The sequence below is a fragment of the Drosophila miranda genome, chromosome XL (assembly GCF_003369915.1).
Source record: "Drosophila miranda strain MSH22 chromosome XL, D.miranda_PacBio2.1, whole genome shotgun sequence".
Taxonomy (NCBI): domain Eukaryota; kingdom Metazoa; phylum Arthropoda; class Insecta; order Diptera; family Drosophilidae; genus Drosophila; species Drosophila miranda.
In genome coordinates, this window is record NC_046673.1 from 15254285 (window position 1) to 15279071 (window position 24787).

Consider the following 24787-nt stretch of genomic DNA (forward strand, 5'->3'; position numbering starts at 1 on the left):
CAAATTTTTAAAAATGTAGCAAAAAAAATGGAATATAAAAAACGGATAAGAACGGAAAACAGATATAGTTCGTAGCTGAACATTCTAGCCAGTCGATAGGTTTCAAAAGCCACCTCTCGGGACTTAATACATATATTAATTCATAAATATGTATATCTTTACTTTGGAAAATATCGTAGGATCTAGTAGTCTTCTGCTTTATCATTCTAAAATTCTATATTGTGTTTTTACACTAGACGTACGACTACACTCGAATTATTATACACAAAATTAAAAATTGTTTACGTTTGCCCGGGCACAATCTACACTAAAACCGAAAGAGCGTTGGCGAAAATTTCAAACATTTAATCAAAACACATCTTTGGTTGCAGACTTTCAATTGAGGTACCGTTTATTCTTTGAACTCTTCAAAATCCCTTTAAATTCAGTTGGTCAAACGTTTAGATTGATCACGAGTTTTTACCAGGGTCCCCGCAATTGTCGAGCAATTTATTGAAGGAAGCCAACAACAAGGCACAATCACGGAATAGAATGTTATAAGTCGGTACTACTGGAGGGTGGCTGCGCTGATCATCGCCCAGCTAAACACGATGATCATCTCCAAATGAAGTACGCCAGTGCCATCTGCAGAAGCACGGCAAAGTAATATTACCAGAGGAAGTTCAGAAAATCCATCATAAACAGATGGAATGTATACAGATGTATGTATGTATGGTTGCCCCAGTAGGATTGGTGCTGATTAACCTTCTCCTTCTCATTAAGGCCTACGAGGGGCATGCAACAGAATTGGGAATAGTTTGGTCATGGCTATTGGAATTCTGATTAAACTTTTGTGTCTGCAAAAGTTTGTTCTTGCACTTGAAAGAAGCTGAAGTGTACGACATTGATACACCTACATGTTGCTCTTCTTAATATTCTCTGAAATATAAAATAAAATACTACAAAATGTGAACCTATCTTGTTCTTTTCCAAATTTTTGAGATGTCTTTGGGTCGTCTTCAACAGAAACACCGGAAGATGGATGATACACTATGTATGTCGTTCCATGTTTCAGAATGGTTTCTGAACAGCTTTCAGTTTGTAGATGTCGAAGATTGGCATAATTTACTTGATGATATTTTATTTTTATTCAATCATTCTTAAAAATTAGAGTACATTAAAGTGACTTTGTTTATCGTTTGTTTTTTCTTTTCATGTACTTCTCTTGCACGTTGAAAAATTGCATTCGAAATTGTTATCTACATCAGGACATTCGATAGATTCGATTTATATAGTACAGATAAGATATATAGATATTTATACAAAGAATTACATCTAGCAGAAGAAACGCCCACATATTACTACATGAAAATAAAAGAAAAAAAAAGTGGAGTAAATCTTTTCTATTGGGGGAATCATCCTCTCTATCAGCCGTCGAAGCTTCTAACTCTCCTTCTCTGTACTCCTGGGATGCCTCTTCTTCCCTACACTCCCTAGATGCCTCCCCTTCTCTGTATCCCCTGGATCCCTCTCCTTCCTTGTACTCCCTGGATCCCTCTCCTCCTCTGCAATCCAAGGATCCCTCTGTTTCTATGCGTTTATAAAGCTACCAAATGCGAAAATACTCTAACATGGATTAGGGGGATCGATCTCTTAACAAATAGAACTCCCAAAGACTTTGCTTTAAATCTAAGTTTGATGTGGACACCTCCTTGGTCCTTGCATGAGGGGTGTTTTCTGTTCTTTTTTTTTGTGGAAATATATTACAATAGATGTGGCGGATCGCGGCGTCCTTTAACTCTTTCTAGGGCATGGTCTCTATCTCGGGGAGGGCGACATCGTTGGCTTTGCTGTGGGCCTCTGAAGGGCGGCCGCCGTTGGCGCAGCTGTCAGAATCGTGATGACCTACAGTGTGTGGTGGGTGGGGGTTTTTTCAATGTTCGGAGTGTATAGTGGTGTTTGGAGTGTGTGTAGGTGGTGGTGGAGACAAAACAAGAGCTCGAGATTACATGTCTAGACGATGGTGGGAATTGCGATTTACTTTGGAGTTGCCGTCGATGATCTCCACGGGATCTGCGGGCACATACGACGACAGACCCATCAGCCCAAAGATATCCGGCGTATAGTTGTGCAGCTGTGATGAGCTGATGGTGGGCGTGGCCGCCTTCGGTTCCCCAGCTGGAACAAAAAACAAGGACATTCGTTAAACAGAGAACACCAGAGAAAAGTAAAGCAAGAGGAAAGTTTAACGAAGAGAATGAGAGTGTGAGTGTGAGCTCGACTATCTGTCTGTTTTATTTAGTTCTATGTTCTACGGTTCCATAATCTTAGCTCCTACCTGTACCTGGCGTCGGGCGCACTCTGGGGAATCTCGGCGCTGACGCTGACGCTGGCACTGGCGCTGGCGTCTGGTGGTACACAGGACGTGGCGCTGATGCCGAGGCAGACACCTCATGATGCACATCCGGCGGATGGTAGGCCTGATGACGGGGCTGTGGCGTCACCACATAGACCTTCTCATTCGTCTGCGGCAGGATGGCCACCTGGGCCTGTTTCCACAGCTCCTTGGGCGCCTGAGTGCTTCTCACATACAGCGGTGTCACCGCGTCCTCGCTGGCGAGCATCATTGTCGTTGGCCTGGCAGTAGTGGTGGTGGTGCTGCTGCTCGGCAGGGGTGTGGTCATGGCGGGCGGTCGTTGTCGCTGCTGTCCCTCGTAGTAGTCGAGATGCAGTCGATTGTCCTCCAGAGGCTGGAAGCGCTTCGAGCTGCGCTCTCCCAGCAGATGCAGCTGCTCCAGATTGTTGATGGAGGTGGACAGATCCCCGGCATTGGTGGGCGGAGCAGAGCCGCCACCCAACTCGAAGCCGCCGCCGCGTGTGGTCTTCGATTGACGCGTCAGCTGCTGGAGCGGAGCCGTAGCCGGAGCCGGGGTCGTGGTGGTGGTCGTTAGGTACTCCGTGGGGATGTGCTTGGACCGGCCCCGAATCGTGGGCGTGCTGGGGCGATGCGACAACGAGTTGTACTCCTGCTCGGTCCAGCCGTCGATGTTGTGCTGCAGCCGGGAAATGTCCACCCCCAGGGGTCTGCGCTTCGTCTCGCGCTCTCGCTTCAGCAGCTCCCGGAGATTGGAGGCCAGGATCTTGGTCAGGTACTTGGTGGTGCGATGGGTGTTGGGCGGCGGCGGGGCCGTCACCGTGGCCGTTGCCAGCTTCGATTCCTGCTGCTCGTGCGGCTCCTCCACATCGTTGTCGTCATGGTCATGGTCCTGGTTGTGGCTGTGCTTGTGGTTCTGGTTCTGGTTCTGGCTGTGGACATGGACCCATGGCTCGAAGGGGCGTGGCCGCTGCTTTGTCGTGTAGGGTATGATCACCTGCTGGGGACTCGGCGGCGACATGCCCGCATACTGTCCGCTGGCATCGATGGCCCCGTACGTGGAGGTGGGCGTGGGCGGCGCCGGCGTGGGCGTGTACACCTGACTGAGGCGGAAGTTCAGATCCGCGGGGTCACGGGTGAAGGGACGCGCCCCGGCCACCCCCACCCCCAGGGCATGGTTGATGGGCGAGTCGAGCAGTCGCTTAGGGGTCTCCCTACCGCGGCTGCCGGAGTGATGATAGATGCCGCGATGATGCACTGCCGCCAGATGGTTATTGACCTCCACAACGGGGGCTGGTGGTGCTGGTGGTGCAGGTGGTGCGGGTGGTGCGGTTGGGGCTTCTGTTGGCGGCTGCTCTGTCGTGGTGTACACCACTGTGCTGGTCTCCTCCGCCTGATACTGTTCCGCATAGTAGATCTGCTGCTCCTGCTCCTGCTGCAGCTGCTGGGAGGATGCCGCCGGATAGTTGTCTGCCGGCGGCAGCTGCTGCGTGGTCGTCTCCGCAAAGTGCCCCAGTTCCGTGAGCAGCTGCGAGGCGGGCAGGTGCTGGTGCACCGAGCCACTGCTCAGGTCCTCCAGCTGGTAGCGGACTGTGCTAATGTCCTGCAGCTGATGGTGGGGCTGGTGGTGCTGCTGCTGCTCCTGCTCCGAGGGGGGGCTGGGTCTGTGGGGTGCCCTGGCTCCCAGATCGATCGCATGCGATGGCACAAAGGTCGCCGGATACTCCACGGAGGTCACAAAGTCCGTCAGCTGGTGGCTCTGGACGATCTCGAAGTTGCTGCTCGGGATGCTCGTGAAGCCCGGATTGCTGGGGATGCTCGGGCTGTACGGCCGCGGACTGGGTGCCGGTCGGAACGGCGGCACTGTGCTGGCACGCACTTCCGACGGGGCAGCCACATTCTCTAGCGGCCGGAAGGGCTGGGCATTGTACAGCGGTGGCAGGGCCATGTGGCTGAGGGCAGGCAGGGGCACGGTGATGGGCAGGAAGACACTCTGCCCCGCTGGTGCCGCAGGCAGAGCCCGGAACTGCACGGCCCGCTGGCGATGCTGTGATGCCTGGGCCACCGGCTGTTGTGGCACCTGCCACGATTGGACAACCTGCTGTTGCTGCTGGGGAGGATGCTGCTGCTGATGTTGTGGAGCATGCTGCTGCTGCTGCTGCTGCTGCCCCACCATCGGCACCCAGGGATACTTGTTGCACAGACTGCAGGGCTTTCCCGCCGCATCGAAGCTCTGCACGGGCTTGGGGTAGGCGTAGTTGTTGGAGCTGGCCCCCAGCTGCTGGTCGCGCGGCGTCTGTCCGCCCAATCCAAACCATCGGGCCACGCGCGTCATGAAGCCCGGTGGCTCGGGGACAGGCGCAGAGGCCACTACCGGGGACACCTCCGAGTACCCTGCCGCATGGCTGAGACGCTGCGCTGTGGGCAGGGGTGGCGGCACCAAATGATCCGCCGGCTGTGCGGGCAGGACTGACCTTGACAATGCCTGGGCCTGGGCCTGGGCCTGGACCTGCACCGTTGTGGTTGTGGCAGAGAGCACCAGAGCCAGCGCCAGCGCCAGTGCGAGGCTGTCGAGGCCGAGGGACGCGAAGCGGCGGTTCAGTGCCTGGAATCGAGAGGAGAGAGGGGAAAATCCAATTAGATGTCAAATTTCACTTTCCAAGTCATAAATTCAAGCCAGAGACGCCAACGCTCCTAATTTATAGAGAGCAGGCGGCCGGACCGGGCCACCATTCGATCCGGTTACGGATCCGAACATGAAAGGCGCAAAAAGTAGCCGTTGATCCGGTTCATTCCTCATTCGATTCGTGGTTTCACGGTCACCGTATTTGCAAATCCAAAACAACACAAAATGTGAACAGCCAGCGGCAAAGTGGTAGGATCCACTCTATCACTTTGATAGAACTTTTTAAAAGTTAGGACATTGACCATTCAATGCCATATTTTGTACAAAAAACTTTTTTGAATGAACGATTTAAGAATTAAGAAATAGCAATGCCCATAAAGCATCTAGAAGAATAGATACCTTCCATCCAGACGAATGCAAAATTAGAACATTAAAACTGTGTAAGGTTATTAGGGACAAATCCCTATATTATTTTCTAAATTTATTAAGCCAACATCAATTGAAATAATCGACTCATAATTGCATTAGCTTTGATGGGAAAACCTATTCAATTCAGCAAAAGTTAATTTCAGGATGATCTTTGATTAAAGTTCTTCCAAAAAAGTCTCTCTAAATTTGCCCAACCTCGGTAGCTCCATAGATAGCTCCAAGCTACTTTTTTATATACAATAACCTGGAAAATGTATACTCAATATGTTATATATTATAACCAAAAAAAGATTCCATAGATAGTCCCAGCGAATTTGTAGAATTTTGCAATTCTGTAACCCAACCTCGAAAACCACTTGTGTTCTTTTTGATTGCCATATTTGTTCTGATATCTTTAGAACCATACGTTTGATGGTTTCTGAACTTGTTGCGAAATGTCTGCTCTTCAAACCATTCCAAAACTATACCAAGAACAACACTTTCTAAAGGCATCCCCCATCCACACATTCGTGTCCAAAGTCGCATGCGATTTCCAATGATTGTCTCCAGGCAAAGAAGTCTTAACAACAACAACAACAGAAATAACCCGCTGATATGAGATTGTAGGGCAGCGATAATGACATTCAAATTGAATAAAGACCAGCGTTCTATGAACTGATTACAGTACTGGCAACCGGACAAACAAGAGCTGACTAACCGGTGAAATATTAGCAGAGATAAAGTCCCACAAAAACCTGAGTGAGACACAGAACAGCTTTATGGGGCCATGGGCCGTTTATGGCCATAAACGAAAACGTTAAGTTTTCTGGCGGGGAACATTCCACTAAATAATAATTATCTTGGAGGGCCAGCAAAGACCTCAGACCTCAGACCTCAGACCTCAGGCCACTTGAGACGGGAAGGATGCCTCTTGAGGCTTCTTCAGATAAATTAGCTTTGATTGCACAAACCTAGACAAATTCCAATTGAATGTTCGATTGAATGACAATTTCCGATTCACAGGCCGTCGATGCAGAAGACCGACTTTCTCCCTGGCACTCGGGGCGGGGTCAGCAGTTGCTGGCCAAATTGCTAATTAGCCGAAGGTAAATGGCCATCAGCTACTGCTGACCGCATCATCACTCTTCCCATATGCCAGACACCAGATGCCAGATGCCACATGCCACTTGTTGGCGTCTCTCTGTTTGCCACAAAAACCCCAACAAAACGAGAAACCCCATCTCCATCTCCGGCTGGGACTTCCTCTCTGGTCATTGAATGGTCTATGTCCACCACTCCTCAGGTGCATCAATGAGCGACAATTTGCCATTATTTATGGCTGCCCCCATGGCCATTGCCAGCTGCATCCCCCTGCATTCCCCAACACCCCTACCGGCCAAAGTTCAACAGAGACCAGGATCGGAGTTTCATGGGAACTGAATCAGAGTCTCTGTTGAGGAAGGAAGTCTCTCGCATGAGAGGATGGCATGGAAGAACTTGAGGCACTTAGATCTTTCCCCGCAAAGAGGAGCATTGGGATTGGGATATTAAAGAGTAGAGAGCCCTTAAGCTCTAGATGAAAGTAAGAAAACATCTCCCACACCCGCCCACACATCTTGCAGCCCTGGAGTGCACCCCTGACCCACACAGAGAGAGAGATGCCACCCCCCGGGGCTATAGATTTCCCAGTCACCCAGTCACCCAGCGACTAATTATGTGAAAATTAGCTATCATTAATGTGAGTTATCAATAAGCAGTCGCCGAAAAAAAAAAAAAAAAACATAATACGAAGAGAGTTAAGAGCCCAACAATGGGCGTTCACTTTCCCATAATTATTATTATTTTTTCCAGCTTCTTTCTTTTTTTTTATATTATATATATATATATTTTGTGATACTGCCATATTTGAAGCTCGAGCAGAAGCAGAAGCTCAACGTAATTCAATTAAGCCTCAACGACGGTATCAAAACAAAGGCCAATCCCAATCCGCGAGGGCCCAAAGCCCCCACTCCACTGGCAGGCAGGCAGGCAGCCACTTCAGTCAGTCCACATGGCAGCTATGGCGATGTCGTTTGAGTTGGTAATAAATCGAGGTCGTCGCAATTTGAAAAGAAAGTGAAATTCTGCAAACAGTTGGCAAACAAGCGAGCAGCTGACGGACGAAGAGAGGAGCCTGCCTCTTAGTCACAGTCGGAGTCTGGCTCTGGCTCTGGCTCTGGGTCTGGATCTGGTCTGGCTTGCTCTGGGAAGAAACTTGTTTCTTCTCGGTTCGTGTCGATAATAAAAGCAGCTCTGGCAGAGCAGCAGAGCAGCAGTACTCCTCCAAACATGCAACCTTGGCTTTGCACTTGAGAATCGCAAACGACTGGGAGCCGCCGCCATAAGGTTTGACAAATGAGCAGCAAACCAAGGAGCAGGGGGGAAGGGAGCTCCACACGGAGCAGAGGAGCAGAGAAGTGCACGCGATCCGACAATGTGCTTGGGAATCTTTTTGGGGCCGCAAATAACCAAACCGCAATTGTTGTCGACGACCCCCAACATCCATGGGTCGTCATCACATATGAGAGACGACGACGAGAGCATCTTCTGGCTTCCTCTGTGCCTCTGTGGCTCTGTGGCAAAAGTGAAATTGTCGATAAAACCAAAACCAGGAGGGAACCCAGAAGGGAGGGGGGATCGGCAGCGACGGTGGCAAGAAAATCTGTCACAGCACGGCACTAGGTTTTCCAAACAACAAAAGCCACAGAAATTAATTATGAAAATATACATCGTACTCATATCGCCAGTGCCTGCACCTCCGCCTCCGCTTCCCCCAGCGCCTCGGGAGATGTATGGAAATGGTTTTGTGTAAAAACCAACCAAGAGATCCAACAAAACAAAGTAATGGCAGCAGCCGCCAAAGAAAAATACACTTTTATGGGGCTGGAAGTCGTCAGCGGACAGCCGACGTCAGCGGATGGAGAGGTCTGCAGATGGAGATGACAGCTATGCTTAGCCCCCCCCCCCCCCCCCCCCCCCCCCAGGGGCACCCGTGAAAAAGATGCATCACAAATATGCAAAAATATTCATCAATTTATCGACTATGGCCATTTTGGGAGATCGTTCAAGGAGTCCCCATTCACGATTCCCATTAAATGTGGGTCATTGGTTTAGTGGGGATGTATCCTTATAGATATTATATATATCTATGTCTATATAATCCTTTAAAGTTGTGGGAAGCATTAAATATTTTGGAATAAGATCTTTTGCTTGTATTTGTGGCTTGTCATGGGTTGATTTCTGAAGGAAGGATCCCAAAGGAATTCTGCTTTTATGTTCAAACTATGTCCACATTTCACATGCCATTCAAAAAGGTGTCAAGAAACGATACATATATTATTGAATTATTATTAATTATTGCAAGTCTTGGGCCTGCTAAGAGATTCTTCTGATTCCATCAAAGGAGGATCTTGAGAATCATCCAAGGAGGATCATCAAAGGAGGATCTTGAGAATCAGTGAAGAAAGGCTGCCATCATCAGCATCCCATTAACACAGTTTCCCGCTGCAAATGGCAGGGAAGTGCATTCCCATGTTTTTGTTTACATAATTTCCGCATAAAGAAGAGCCTCTGCTCCCTGCCCCCCCTGGTGGCGCCACCATTTATCTAGAGCATTACGTTGCACCTTTCGTGCATGGGGATCCATCACTTTCGCTTCGTTTCACTAATCCGAATCTTGGGAGAATCTTAAGAGCTTTTCCATGCCATGTGGAAAAACGTTTTCCCGGAAACATCGGACGATCCGGTGGAGATACGACAGGTGCGGATGCGACTTCTTGGCGACAACATTTTCCATATGAGATGGCACAAAACGGTGCGAGTACTGCATGCAAAAGAGATCGATGCGAGACGAGAGTCCGGCGAATGTGGGACACAAGAGTGCAAGAAATACTCGGATGACAATCAATAAAAGACCCAACACTCGCAGCCGTTCTGTGACTCAAATGATGAAAACTTTCGGATTGACATTTATCGATGGAATGGACTTATCTCGTATGCCAGGGACAGGAAAAGGGACAGGTGTCCACGGCGTCAGTTCGGGGAGATAGCCGATAGGAGATAGGTGTCTGATGGCCGAGCCAAGGCTTAGTTATATATATTAAATGCTCTGATTAGTTTTTGTTGACATTGGGCAGGAAATTGATAGAGACCACTATGATAGAGGGCAGCTAGCACAGATTCCACTATAATTGTGGCTCTGTTGTTGGGTAAACCCATGCAGAGCTGATAAATGGAACCCATAAATATTTAGGGCCCAAATGCAAGAATGGAGGAACACTTGTAGATGGAATACCCATGTCGATATCTGGCAGATCATCTGAAGATCACTGGTTCCTTTATCACACCTTGAGACACCTCTAATTGTGATGACATGGAAATTGTATACGCAGCGAAAATGAATCTCACCTCGACCTGTTATGCGGCCGACACGAGAAAAAGAGCCATTGGCCTTGTCGGCAGATCCACTCGAATGTGGATAATTTATGAACTGCTGCTTAATTTGATTAGCCATGCCTGTAGATGTGGGTTGTGGGATGTGGTGGTGCAGCCACTCTTTTGCGAGTATTGCCCCAAAATTGCAAACACATTTGCGAAATGTCTGTCATGGCTCTACGATGGTGATGATGATGATGATGTACTCAACGCAATGCGGAATCAAGCAATTGTGACGACAGCACGCGAGTAATTAACAAGTTTTTGTCATCGCATCCATCGCATCCAGCAATTGTCTCATTTGTCGCGTAACCCCCTCAACGCTGGATCCAGATACACATTCGCGCTGTTCATTATAAACAAATTAAGGCAACGATCGCAGCCAATCGATCACTGGATCGATGCAACCATCTCTTTGCATAATCGAACACGACTCCGCCCCCCCAATCCCGGAAGATTAGATCCATTCATTCAGCGATCACTTAGCTGTTGCGGTGTGCCACTCGTCTGCGATCTGTGTATCGATTACCGATTGATCTCTGGATCTGTCCTGATCTGCGAGACAAGGTCCCACGGTTATAATGTGGAAACAAGGAAAAGGGTATTGTACATCTGAAGAAGCAATCATTAACATTGGATAGTACATCTAATGGCAAACAATTGCGTGGCCCCAAATAGATGATAAACTCTTTGTAAATTATCGGTCCAAATGCATACTCTCGTACAAGCCAAGTGGGTAAGAGACAAGAGGTAATTGGCCCAAAAGTATGTCTGCAATGAGAGATTGACAGTGATATAGGTAGTAGGTAGTTGGCAGCCAGCCGTTGGAGGGCCGTGCCCCCCTTTTTGACCATAACGAGCTCCCACCAGACACACACACACACACACACACACACACACACACACACACAGATACAAAAAAAGATACGTATATCCAGATACAACAATAAATAAAGACCGAGCGACCCGGCATTATAATACGAGTAATAACAGCAAAAATAACGATTCCCAGCGATTGCCAGCATAATCGGCGCATTGTGGACTTTTATTGTCGCCCTACACAACCCCCCGTGGCACCGTGGCACTGTGGCACCGTGGCAGAGGCCCATCCACGTCCATGAGGTGGGGTGGGGGTGGTGCTGGCTCCTATCCTCCAATTGGTGTGGTGTGACCCTGCGGAACAATAAGAAGAAACGCGAGCAGCAGCCCACCAAATGGAATGGAAAGAAAAAAGAAATGAAAGAAAAGAAAAATAAAAGAGAAAAACCCGCCCGTGGAGGAGCATCGCGGGCGTCGCGTCGTTCGAGATGCTCGGGAAAAAAGTGAAAATTTGTCCGCGTCCAAAAATTATGCGCTTTTCACACGCGCACCGGCAGGAGGGGCATTTCCACTCCCCCCACAGCACAGCACCGCATTCCCCATCCCCTCTCTCAACACTTGCGTGTAATTGTCGTGTGACAACGCAGGCCTGGGGCCTGGGGCCTGGGGCCTGGAGCTCCGTGGAACCCACTCCCCCCCCCGTAGAACCGGTCGTCGGATTGTGGATCGCGCGGATTGTCCGCTGGCCCCAGTCGACCGGCTCGTGTTTGCTTTAGTTTTCGCACAAGCCAAAAAGCCAGGAAAGTGCAATGCCAGTATGGGCCGGTATATGGCAACCGACCTGCCTCATGGGTTAGCGGGCACAGTGGGACGAGCACGAGAGAGTGCATGGGAGATACAAGAATACGACCAGAGAGAGATTTTTAGTCTAAAGAAATCTGAAATAAAATCTAAGAAGCATTCTTGAAGCAATCAAGCAAGGAAGTATTGCATGGAAAGACGAAAATGTCTCCACATGAACATATTCTGTAGATACCATCATAAGGTCTATTGTAATATACAGTAGATCTATAAAGCCTCAATAAATCGATAAATAAAGCCTCAAGAGCTCTACTTAATTCTCAGCTATCATGGGATATAGGATCTAGTGGGATGATCTGTTGGATTTTTCAGCATTAAGTGACAGAATGAGTCTCGAAGAACATGCTCCAATTCTCATACAGTTTCAGTAATCTTCTCAACATCTGCTCTTCATATTCATTGAAAATATTCATAAGATTTGCCCATAGACCTCAAACCACTGTGCGCTGAACTTGGCTGTTGAAAAATGTTCAAAATTGGTAAGAAAAGAAAAGAAGAAAAAAAGAGGCCCCAACTCGAATGAAAACAAAAGTAAAAGTGGTTGTTGTAGCCTGGCTGTAGGTCTTATTGTTGCAACTCGGGATCGGGCATGGGTATGGGTATGGGTATGGGTATATGTACCTATGGTCGCATACACTGAACAGAGTTCACTTTTGAATGTATGGATTTTCCTTTGTTTTTCAGCTGCGTGCCGTTTGGCTTTTCTTTTCTTTTTCGGCGGGGGTCAGCTATAAAAAGTCGAGCACCTCCGTCTGGTCGGGCTTAAACAGTGGTGCCGCCCCGTCCACCCCAGCCCCCAGCCCCCAGCCCCTAGCCACGCACCTGCTGGTCCATGCGGTAATTAAGATTGTTCGCTGGCCTAAGTGACGCCAATTAAGTTACGTCGGTCAGTCGTACTCTGCTACTCTGTTGGTGGGCCTTGTTTGACTTTTAACCGCTTCTGCTGCTCTGTTATTTATTTAGTATTTTAGAGGCATTTTCTCACTCGAGTCGCCGTTTGCTCGTTTCCTCGTTATGCAAGTTCTGTCGGGGGGGAAATCTGGGTGATCTGTCTGTGGGAAAACAACGAAAAACTCTTCTGTTTTCCAGTGGGAGAGAAGATGTCTCTCTGGGCCTTCCTCCTCAATTATGAATGTCGGACGCCTCAAAGAGGCTGCGGCTGCCACTGGGACACTCTTTGTGGGACACTCTTTGTGGGTTGTGTTCAAATTGAAGTGAAATTGCAAACTGATTATTTAAAACTATTTTTTGTTTTGGCCCGTTGCTGCGTGTTCGGCCTCATAAAGCAGGGCATTGCGAGAGATATATAATATTTTAATTATTATTAAGTGTGTGGCAGCAAAGCGATTGTCGAGACAGATACACAGACAGTGGTATTTTCTTTCTTTTGGCCATTAATTTTCAGATATTTACACCGACCATTGCCTTAATTGCTCTCCACTGTAACACACTCTGCATCTGCGTAATCTCTAATCACATACTACTCGCATGAGTACGAGTTCGAGTACAAGTACGAGTATCTGTATCTGTATCTGGCATATGTATATTTCACAAATCAAATCTCATAACTGCTCCCGTTCAAACGCTCCATTATTACATATACCACGCAGTGGCGACAATCTGCTTGGCATCTAAAAATACGTTTTTGCAGGAAATGTAAATGTAAATTTCTGATCAAATTAAAATTTGCATAATAAAGTTACAATTTCTTTTGTCTGTTCGGGCGGAAGCGCTGCTTGTACTTTCCCCGAGATCTAAACGGAAGCAAATGAGTTGCCAAAAAAATGGAGAATCGACAAAGAAGTCCCACTGATCCGAGGAGAAAGCAGAATACAATCTACAAAATATCAATCAAATCCTTCTTTAATTAAGATCTAGGAACCATTTGGTGGGGACTGATGGTACACCATCATTTGGGGAAAGGTTTTAGTCGAAATGGTGCTATAGTTTAGAGATATTTAGTTGCATTTGGGATATATCAACAAGCGGAAACATATAGATCACAATTAGGAGAGATTCTTCCCTATTCCGATAGCACATATACCTTGAGAGGTACCATCCATCGATCAAATCAGGGATGATATTCGTTTGTAAACGATACAAATGCATGCCTGTGTTGTGTTTCAATCGGAATTCCTCGAGGATTTCTTTGTCATACATCATTTGTTATAGATGATAGAACCAATAATAAAGTGTACTTTAGCATAACACATTCCCATTTGTGAGCAGGATAGGCATAGGTAAAGTAAGAGATGGCATGCTGAAGCATTTTTCGATTGCGTAGTGCAATGTTTTTTGGTTTCCTTTCCTTCTACTACAAAAAAATGCACTTGCCATGGAGCTTTAGCAATTATATGAATTATCGCATCAACGCAGTGCTGCATTCTCCACCTATCGCTCTGTCTTCCCATCACTCTCACTCTCACTCTCTTTCTGTTTCTGTTTCTTTCTTCTTTAAGCGTTGACAGACGACCGAGCGGCTATAGCGTTGGGTAAATTAAAGTTCCATCATCAAAGGCGATTATATAATTGTGTGCGTGCCTCTCTCTATCACTATACATACATCCTCTCCCTCTCCTTCTCCATCTCTATCGCTGCCTCTGCTCCTGTGTGCATCTGCCGGGAAGCGCATTAACCAGTCAATGACACCTTAACCCCACAAACACTCCGGGCTCCCCCCCACCAACATCTGCTCCAGTGGTCACCAGACAGATCCATGCTTGGCTGCTTATTGGTTTTTACGACTATGATGCATGCCCCCGAATACTCGTAAAAAAGAGCAACGATTGTATAGTACATATATCCGAAATAAACAAAAAAAAAATAACCATAAAAACGCTGACTGACGAGACTGACGAGAGGCCAGAGAGTGCCGCCACATAAAATGCAATCCAACAATTACACAATTGGAATTTGCCATTGTACGATACAATAAAATATATTGTAGATACGAGTACGTACGTATATATTTGGGCTTTGGTTTTTGGTCATTTTGGGGTGTGGGATGGGTGGGTGGACGTCCAAAGACAAAAGCCCGACCAATTTCTGCATCAACTCTTTCGGATTCGTTACAATTACGTGGCATATTCGTTATGCATCTCGCGTGGTGGTTAGCCCCTCCGAAAATCATAAACAGATATTCATTCAGTGTTTTTTGTGGATTTCAATTACAATACGGCACAATTATCCATACAATTGAAATGCACTCAACGCACCTGTTACGCCTGAGCCAGAGACAGAGACAGAGACAGAGCCAGCGGCAGCGGCAGTGGCACCACCCATGGGGCCCCACCGAAAGTACATATAATATATCTTTGGGCATTTCTGGCTCTTATGTAAGCCATTTTGGCATCGATCTTCCACCGATTGGGCCACTCGTGATTGGCATGCCAATTGCCAGAGTCAAAGTCAGAGTCAGATCGTTCAGATATCTGCGATTGATAAGCGGCATAATGAGCGGCTCGTACCTCCAGGCGGTTCCCGTTCCCCCCAGAAAGGCCATGGGAAAGGGCATCCATTGAATCAATGAATCAATATTTTACTAGAGCACTGGCTGGCTGTGGGATCTGCGGCAATTGAATGATCAAAGCGAAACAGATTCGAACAGATGGAACAGATTGATGAACTAGACAATTTGCTACGATCACCGATCCATTTGCAGCTCTCAGTCCCAGCATCAGTTCCAGCCCCAGGGGGTATCCGTGGCGAAGACAATGAACAATAATTAGCAGATTTGTAAAGTGATACTCGTTTTCTCAAGATATCTCTACAGATGCGTATCGTTTGTTTATTGTAATTCCTAAGCAAACTCTTAAAATCATTTTGAAAGATTCTTAAAGGCTTCTCAGCTACAGAATGCTCCATTTTTTTCTTCTATATATGGATAAATAGATAATTTCTTGAGAATAGGATTATGTTCATCATTTATACATAAATCCTTCCATTAATCGACTCATCTTTTTCTATCACATGCTCAAACGTTCCCATTATAATGGTAAAAATGGTAGAAAACTTCAACTTTGGATCGATATATCTTCAGGGATAACCCCCCTACCCCTACAAATCAAAAATCCTATAAAAGCTCATCCAATTCTCTTTTCATCCAACCATTTATATGGATATCCGCTCTGCAGATGGCAAGTCAAAATTATAAAAGTTCGCAGAGTCCTAAAATCGTAAAAAATATGTTGGGGGCACATTGCAACATCCAGCTATGAGGCAGCGATCTACCCATCCAGGCCTACAACCTATTGATTGATATTTCCTTAAACAGAATTTGATCTTGTAGAACGTATATGTACACTTAAGATATCTAAGATCCTTTTCTGTATGTTCTAGTAGAGCAATTGAACTTTATTTCTCCTCTGAAATTTCTAAATGATGTTGCACTTGAAAAGAGTCCTACATCTCCATGACTAGGGCTTTCCCTTTCCATTGTTTTTTTCGTTTTGTGTCTTATTTTTCCGCATCGAAAGTGATCATAAACTTTATGGATGCTCGTACTTTAAAAACAATTTTAGGCCTCGGAAAGGCTCGTAAAAATTCTACAAAGTCGCCGCTGCAAAGAGCTACAAGAGCTCTGTTTCTGTATATGTTTCGGGTTGTGGTTTGGGCCCTGGGACCCTGACCTACGTCTGTCTTTGGCACTCGTAAAACCCTCGTATCTTCGTGGCTGGTTTCGTGTGAACAAATTCTTGGAACTTACCATTTCTTCTTCACTGACTGCTGCACTAGGAGTGCATACAGTTTTCCCAGGAAAAACTGCCGCCTCTGTAGCTGCGCTGCTCCTCTGCTGAAGAGAACCCTTCAAGAATGATGCTGTAGCTGTCTATCTGTCAGTCCTGATCCTCTATGTGTGTGTGTGTGTGTGTGGGTGTGTATTTATGTGTGTTTTGCTACCTGAAATTCTTGAGAATTTCTTCAGCGATCTCCGGGCACCACTTAATCGATCACTTGACAGTCGCGCACTCGAACAAAAATACAAACAAAATTATTTCAATATTTAGCACACAATTTTCGTGGTTTTTTGTACACTCTTGTTGTGGGATACGGGGGATGTTGGGCTATGAGGGGGATGCTGCTCCCACGGATCGTTGATATAAATATATATATGTGTATATCTCTTTGGTGGATCGCGATCCGTATCTCGATTGTTAACCGCACCGCAAACGAACACTGACTGACTGCACATGCGCGCAGGCGCCCACGAACTGAGCGCTGCGCGTGGAAAATGCGGCAGGTAACGCGAGCCGAGGCCGCCACGGAGAGGAGAGAGTCCGCAGTCACACAGTCGCACAGTCGTACAGTCTGGAGAGAGAGTCGCGGGTTCGTGACGTGCCCCACCGTACCGACCATAGATGTACGTGAGCGCTCGCGGGCGGCATTCGCTCAAAGGCGACATGCAAAATGTTGCAAATATTTGTGACAACGACTCTGGGGCAGCATCGCCGCACGAAGATGCTCCCCGGGAAAGACACAGATATACAGATACCGACGGAGAGAGAGAAAGAGAGAGAGAGATGCCCGATCTGGCATCGGGCACCAGGCCAAGGGGCATGTTTCATTTGGGGCACAGCTGTATTTAGATGTAAACACACAAAAGTCCTACATTTTATTGGGGGTCCGTCATTCATTACACAGGTCCTGAGATTCTTGGAAGGATACCCCACTAACACACAAAAAGATATTTCTCAGATCCATTTTAACAACAGGCTGCAGCCTCCATTCCGTGATCCAACAGGCGCCCAACGCTTCTTCTTCTGTTCCAACTGCAAAAAGAGCCACAGATATCGATTGCATTCTTGGCTGCTGCGAGGATATTTAGACAGCAATTTTGTCAGTTATGGTAATAATGGTAAAATAAATGGACAAATAAATATCCATATATAGGGGAAATAATTCATATTTTTGCTCTTCAAAAATAGAGCACTTGCAATGAAAATTGGTTTTGAAATGTCTGTGGTCGCCAGTGGACATGGAACAAATTCTCAATGTTCAATCGGAATTTTCTAACTTTGAGAAAAAAGTATGGATTGTGGTAAGGCTGAAGTGTGGAAAATAAAAAGCAATGAGAGAAGTAGAGCAGGTCCAGCCATAAAGGAAATACACAGTAAGAAAGTTTTTTAAGAAAGTATTTTAATGATTTGCCAATCTTCAGAAGGCTAAATCTCAGACAAATGAGGCCAGATCGGTGATCGGTCAACTCTCCCAGGATAGTGGTGGTCCTGACTGTCGAACGGCATCAAAATGTCGACTACGAAAATGAGTCCGATTTTTGGCAAATTTAATAATGTAACCATCATGATTTTTTGCGAAAATCGTGAAAAAATGTATGTCCCTTTTTCCGATTTCAGTCGATTGGCAGGACTCGCCCGATCATGCAGAGCCATGCCACGCCCCGATCGGTCCGAGATATAGCCAAAGAAAATATGAAAAAGTCGGCAATTTTTGTCGCAAGTTGAAGATTGTTGTTGCACCATAACAAAAATCTGTGGATTTTTGTTGTAGAACAATTAACAACAACAACAGACTACAACAAGCCAGGTTTGTTTTATTGTTTTCTCCGCTATTTGTGGCCCGATCAGTGTGATGGCTTCCCTCGATCGAAGAAGTGCACCCGACTTAATGGAGCCCTTATCACGGATCCAGAATATTTTTCCCAATCAAACATAATAGTATTTATCTATTTATTTCATTATTCGACATAATTATTTCTATCTTAAAAAAATAACGAGGGGGAACGTTGTGAGTTGCAGCGGACACCGCAACTCTACAGTTATACCCGATACTAAGTCAGTATGGCTCTCTTCCGGCAGACGGCGCGAATATTAAACGACACGACAAAGAGTGCGTGCGAGAGAGACAGAAAATCAGTCTGAGCGTGACGTCGGGGGCTGCGTAGCCAGTGCAAATTGATTTGTTCCTTTTGGCTATAAAAATGATCTGATCTGATTCAGCAATCTGATAGATATGATCATTATCTATGATTCTGCGTTTTCTTGTATCCTCAATATTGTGGATGCAACAGATTTTCGTCCTTTGTGGGGGCGGAAGGGGGTGGGGCGAAATTTTGAGATATACGTTTTAAAGTGAGATCTAACAGGAGTGCGGATACCAAATTTGGTTACTCTAGCCTTAATAGTCTCTGAGATTTGTGAATATCCCCAGATTTTCATCCTTTGCGGGGGCGGAAGGGGGTGTGGCGAAATTTTGAAACAAACTCGTCTCGGTCCGATATATAAGGAGTGTGGATACCAAATTTGGTTGCTCTAGCTTTTATAGTCTCTGAGATCTAGGCGCTATTGTTTTACTCGTAGCAAAGCCGGCTATGCTACGTGTGTGTTAAAGAGAGACAGGGCGAGAAAAAATGAAATTGTTTTCTTAATGCTGGCTATAATAATAATACGATCTTATTCAAATTCTGCAGTCTAAAAGATATGGTCATTCTCTACGATTCTGCGTTTTTGGTTTTCTCGTATCTTTAAAATTGTGGATGCCACAGATTTTCGTCCTTTGTGGGGGCGGAAGTGGGCGGGGCGAAGTTTTGAAATATTTTTGTAGCAGTGACATATCACAGAAGTCTGGATCCAAAACATCGTTGCTCTAGCTCTTATAGTCTTTGAGCACTAGGCGCTGAAGGGGACGGACAGACGGACAGACGGACGGACGGACGGACAGACATGGCTCAATCGACTCGGCTATTGATGCTGATCAAGAATATATATACTTTATGGGGTCGGAAACGATTCCTTCTGGACGTTACACACATCCATTTTCACCACAAATCTAATATACCCCAATACTCATTTTGAGTATCGGGTATAAAAATTACAAAATCATGCATGAAATAGGAAAAAGTCTAAAATCAACCGTCCTTTCCCCTGGCAAAAATAAAATCGCATCGCAGCTGGCAACGCACTGTGCTGACGAAAAGCCCAACAGATGGGCCCATTATTGCCATAGTTGGTCTGGTGGAGATTAACCACAAAGGTTGGGTGGGCTAAGGCTCCAGGCAGGCGTACTCAAGCCCATCCTACTAGGCCGGTCAGGGCAATCGATGTTAACCGATGTTAAAAATCAAAAATAATAATTATTATAATAATAATTATTCAATAAAAATTAAGAATAACAATTATAATAATAGTTATTCAATAAAAATCAAGAATAACAATTATAATAATAGTTATTCAATAAACATCAAGAATAATAATTATTCAATAAAAATCAATAATAAAATAATAATTTTTCTTCTTCAAAAATAGAGCACTTGCAATGAAAATTGGTTTTGAAATGTCTGTGGTCGCCAGTGGACATGGAACAAATTCTCAATGTTCAATCGGAATTTTCTAACTATGAGAAAAAAGTATGGATTGTGGTAAGGCTGAAGTGTGGAAAATAAAAATCAATGAGAGAAGAAGAGCAGGTCCAGCCATAAAGGAAATACAGAGTAAGAAAGTTTCTTGAGGTGTGTCTTGAGTGATTGCATGGAAAACGAGTCAACTTATTGAAAGGCCCAACCAAAAGTGATACATATGTATGTATATCCGAGCAGCATCAAACCATACGCGACTCATAATCGATTATAAAATATATATGAATCTAAACTCCAAGCGGTTCCAGAATGGTATTCCAATTATTTTGAATACTCCACTACTATAACTAATAATAAAGGAGCCTCAGCCTTGTAGCATTCACCGCTTAAGCCATACCATCGTTAAAAAATAAAACACAGGAGGGGATGACAGACTCCTAAAATTGTGTGATCATCGATTGAATGTGCCATCTTTTGAGATTCTCTGTCTGGCCATGTCGGCAATCCAATAGTTAATTATTGTAAGTATTTACTCATCCTGAGCTGCCATCATGGGAAGATTTCCTCAATTATCGAATGGATTGCATCACTGGCAGGCAGATCAATAGATTTTTCAAATACTGAGGCAGATGCGAGTACGGGTACTTTTGCATTTGCCTTTAGAGTTGACAATTTTCTTAATTTCCAACTCATGATTGCCGTGTTTAGTTACTCAACGTACGAGCGGTACTAGGAAGCTGTGCCTGTGCTGCTGCCCCATACATAATCTTAATGGGGCCTGCGTTTCGTTTCGTTTCGTCTCGTTTCGAGAGGAGGCTTCACATTTGCGATGACAGCTCTCGCATAATTGTACAACATTTAAATGTTGATCTTGGCCAGAGCCAGAGCTCTGAAAGCGAGATAAAAGATATCATAAAACACACACAGAGAGAGAGAGTCTAAATGTCTAAATGTGTAAATGTGCAAATGACATAACCCGCTATGAGTCTGTCTCTGGGGCAACATTCAAATAGAGATACAATTGTATCTGCTGGCCATTTATCTTTCGCTGGCTGGGGTGTCGCCAAATGTTTGTCGCATTTGGTTTTCTGTTTGGGGAACAAACGAAAGTGGTCAAACAGTGGGAGCCACTGTTCGAGATGCAGGATGGAGGGCAAGCTGTCACCATCTCAATATCAATCTCAATCTGCTGTTTGTTTGCCTATGACCGTTTAGGGCCAAATGGCGGTACTACTCGGACTAGCACGTACCCAGAGATTATCCGGTGGGGGGAGGTACGTGCCTGGACTGCGTCCAATATCGGCAGTGCGAACATTTTGCTCGGAGTTTTTTGGCCTGCTTTAATTGTCGCTTCGTCGTCGCAGCAGTGCCGTTGAAAAACGCTTTAACGAGCTACGCGCATGCGCAATTGTCCAACCAAGCGGCATTCCCCCGATTCCCGACTCTGGCGGCGCTTTATGCAATGCCAGCCAGTAGACCGAACGAACATCATTGTGTGCCCCGACGCGTCGGTGGAGCGGAGACTTTCACTCATTTAAGAATTCATTGAGCCCCAGGGCTTGCATACTTATCGCACTCATTGGCAGATCTCTGACCATCCTCCCCAACCCATGCGGAAGTTTATGAAGCACCCCGGAGCACTGGCCACAGATAACTCGGGAATTTTTACAATCGCCATGAAGACCCTGGCACGTGATTGAATGTATCATTCATGGAATGGATGGACGATATGCACCTACTCGTATAAACAACATCTCGTGACTCTAGAAAGGAAGTTCCCCCAATAAGAAAAGAACAAAATAATGTAAAGGAAAAGACAGTAAAATACTCCAATGGAAATAAAATAATTGGGTTTTTTATAGAAAGATAAGATAATATTCTAAGAAGTCTTTAAAGATAATGCTAACATTAAAGGGTCCTAATGAGGTTCAATCAAGTTCCAAAGAGACCATCTAAAAGAATTGAAGAATTTTGTACTCCATAATTGTAAGGATCCATCAATAACAAGAGGTCAAGGGTACATATTTTATAAGGTATATACATAAATACTATTTCAACAAAAGTCCTTAAGTGTTTCAGATTCTTCCTGCAGTCCAGGAGCCCAACGAACATATAATTTCCGCATTCGCTAGTTCTTTCCACACTCATATCATTCTTTTTCCAAATCGGTTTTGTGATCAGCAAATTCACTTTAAGAGTTCTTTGACCAGGCTAGTTTGTCAGTTGCAAAATAGTTACAGGCAGGCAGGCAGTCGATAAGATAGACAGGCGATCCGTGGATCCATCCATCCATCGAACAGACGTATCGGACCGGACCGTACCGTTCCTAATGGGTTCCTTATCGCCATGACGGATAATGCGAATGAAATTGATTTTCCGTCATACGCAAGACACTTGAAAAAACCCATCAAGATCCCCAGATATATTTTCAAATAAATTATTATTAATTATTCTACAATTTATTCACTCAAAAAAAAAAAAAAAAAATCACAAGCAAAATAAAGGTTTTGTGGACAGAAAAAATATATTAAATACAGGTTGGGTTTATAATCGAGCTTCGTGGATAGTTTTATTGCTTTCTTTCTTTCTGCTATTCTCTCTCTCTCTCTCTCTTTCGTCAGTTCTCTCCCTCTCTTCCACTAGCTCTTGCTCTTTCCTCTCTTTCTATTTATCTCTCTAGGCGGTGCAGTCGTAATCGGCGACGCAGAAGGAAGTTTCGGGATTGAACTGCATACCCTCGGGACACTTGAAGCGGGCGGACTCTAGGACATTGCCATTTTGGAAGCAAATGATGAACTCGTCGCAATTTTCATCCATGGGGAAGAAGCCTGTTGTGGGACAATCGAGTATGGGGGTGGCTGCAGTGGTGGACCCATCATCGGTGGAGGCGCTGGAGTCGGTGGAGTCGCTGGAGTCGGTGGAGTCGCTGGAGTCGGTGGAGTCGCTGGAGTCGCTGGAGTCGCTGGAGTCGGTGGAGTCGCTGGAGTCGCCGGAGTCCGTGGTATCTGAAGAGGGCTCATCGGTGGATGCGTCGTCAGTCGAAGGATCATCGGTACCGATTGACGACCCAGTGGTTCCCTCTGCCGGCTTCTCCGTGCTCTCTGAAGAAGTATCTTCGGTAGAGATCGGCGAATCAGTGGTCACATCAGCCGGCTTCTCTGTGGTATCTGAAGAGGGTTCATCAGTGGATGGTTCATCAGTCGAAGAATCATCGGTAGAGACATCATCAGTACTGATCGGTGCATCAGTGGTGTCCTCTGGGATGTCAGTAAAGGGTGCGGCGGTAGGGACCTGCGTAGGAGTGGTTACCTCAGCCGGCTTCTGCGAGGAACTATCATCCACATTGCTGGGAGGAATCGTCGGACTCTCGATGTTGCCATCATCGCGTGCCAATAGTGACAGGTCTCCCACTTCTGTGCAATGGCCAGCCTTGGAGCTGAAGACGCTGCCGGCCGAGCAGCGCATTGATTGCAGAGAGAAGCCGCCGGCAGGAGACGCGCGGCAGGCATAGAACTCGGGCGTGTTATCCACAAGTGCGAAGTAGCCGCTCTGGCTGCACAGGGAGGCCTGGGCGCCGCCGGAGGCCAGGAGAAGGGCCACCACCACGGTGGAGCCCAGGAGCATCGGAAGCTTCAACATTTCGAGCAGGCTGCGTGTGTTTTGGTTGCGGTTTCGTTTAGGTTATCGTTACTTGATTCGACGGACTAACTGGTCGGACCCTTGGCCTGGCTCTTATATAGCCCACCCGCCGGCCTGATCGACGCTATTATGTTCGCCCACAGATAAAGAATAATGTGGCATGGGCCTGAACGTCTGCAGGCATGACTACTCCCAGATAAGTGCCTCCCAGATAAGTGATCAACATCAATCGGTACTCGGGCCTTATCTGGGGAAGGGGCTTTCGAGGAACCGTATCGTATCTCTAGTTAATGCGAGTACTTACCTTAATAAACAACAAACTCTGGAGTTCATATTTCCACCAAAGACTATAAAAACACGAGATATATCATCAGGAAAAAATTCCATTTGAATTTTTCTCGATGATTCATGGTACGGGCGCGCGCGGGGCACTGGTACTATAATTCTCAATTGGGCTATCCTTCGTCTCAGGCCGCGTATATTGTTGTTGAATTCTGGTAACCGACTCAGCTGCCCAAGGCATTTTCGAACAGGTATAACCGAGTAGGCAGCGACAATGAACAACGTTTTGGTGCCTCATGCAACATCTTGATAAATATATTGTCGTTGATACTACTTACAGGTATATTTACCACCTATTTACATTTCTAGTAAATTTGGTGGAGACCATCGGGAAGAGCACAGCAGCACACATTTTGATGAACATCGAGAGATGATGATGATGGCAGCAGCAGTTACGAATCGATTGCTATGTGATTATGTGTCCCGGATTGAGTGGAGAGAGAGTTTAGCAGTTTATGCGTTTCCCCATTATTCCGGTTTTCCAATATCCCAGCAACACGAGCAATCGCTTTTCAAAATATCCGAAATATTCAGGGAAAACAAAAAAAAACCGAAGGAATGGCTGAAGCGGCAGCCCCTTCCCAGGAGATGTTCGAGGAGCATCCTTCGTACGAGGCGCTGGATGAAAACGAGGCTGAAATGGCAGCCCCTTCCCAGGAGATGGTGGAGGAACATCCTTCGAACGAGACGCTGGTAGAAAACGGGATTGAAAATACATTTCCTTCCCAGGAGATGCTCGAGGAGCATCCTTCGAACGAGAAGCTGGAAGAAAAGGAAGATGTTCAGGATTTAATCGCCGGCGCATTGGAGAGAACAAGGGCCGATTACGACATGTTGCTCTCCATTTCCAAGCAGACATTCCATTCGGAAATAGATTTTCTGCCCGAAAATATGCGGGAGGGCCTTTCCTTGGAGGAGCTCCGCCGCGACGGGGAGGCGAAGCTGGAGGCTTGCG

The 24787-nt window shown here is 46.1% G+C and overlaps 2 protein-coding genes and 1 long non-coding RNA gene across 5 annotated transcripts; 1 reads left to right on the forward strand and 2 right to left on the reverse strand.

The window, feature by feature from the left end:
• The first annotated feature begins 185 nt into the window (after positions 1-185).
• LOC108164651 lies at positions 186-952 on the forward strand. Of its 2 annotated transcripts, none has more exons than XR_001775884.2 (3): positions 186-384; positions 445-705; positions 763-952. It is a non-coding gene; the product is annotated as an uncharacterized LOC108164651 (long non-coding RNA). The 2 variants fall into 2 exon arrangements; XR_001775883.2 differs by having other exon boundaries at positions 187-384; positions 445-701.
• Positions 953-1188: 236 nt separating this feature from the next.
• LOC108164650 lies at positions 1189-16758 on the reverse strand. Of its 2 annotated transcripts, none has more exons than XM_033392597.1 (4): positions 16246-16758; positions 2324-4958; positions 2021-2157; positions 1189-1884 (listed from the first exon to the last, which is right to left on the reverse strand). In XM_033392597.1, the coding sequence occupies exons 1-4, from the start codon at positions 16246-16248 to the stop codon at positions 1798-1800; spliced, it is 2862 nt and encodes a 953-aa protein (XP_033248488.1). In that variant the 5' UTR covers positions 16249-16758; the 3' UTR covers positions 1189-1797. The 2 variants fall into 2 exon arrangements, with proteins under 2 accessions (XP_033248488.1, XP_017155991.1); XM_017300502.2 differs by having other exon boundaries at positions 2318-4958; positions 16246-16757.
• Positions 16759-22356: 5598 nt separating this feature from the next.
• On the reverse strand, positions 22357-23563 carry LOC108165045 (dentin sialophosphoprotein). Its single transcript, XM_017301083.2, has one exon. It carries the CDS (start codon positions 23488-23490, stop codon positions 22528-22530), a length of 963 nt encoding a protein of 320 aa, XP_017156572.1. The 5' UTR covers positions 23491-23563; the 3' UTR covers positions 22357-22527.
• Between the last annotated feature and the right edge of the window lie 1224 nt (positions 23564-24787).

Bases quoted from the DNA above. Each gene is read 5' to 3' on its own strand.
- LOC108164650 (XM_017300502.2), bottom strand. The intron at 2,158-2,317 runs GTAGGAGCTAAG...TTTTTGTTCCAG, and splicing joins GCGCCCGACGCCAGGTACAG to CTGGGGAACCGAAGGCGGCC. The intron at 1,885-2,020 runs GTAAATCGCAAT...CACACACTGTAG, and splicing joins TCATCGACGGCAACTCCAAA to GTCATCACGATTCTGACAGC.
- LOC108165045 (XM_017301083.2), bottom strand. From the start codon at position 23,490: ATGTTGAAGCTTCCGATGCTCCTGGGCTCCACCGTGGTGGTGGCCCTT.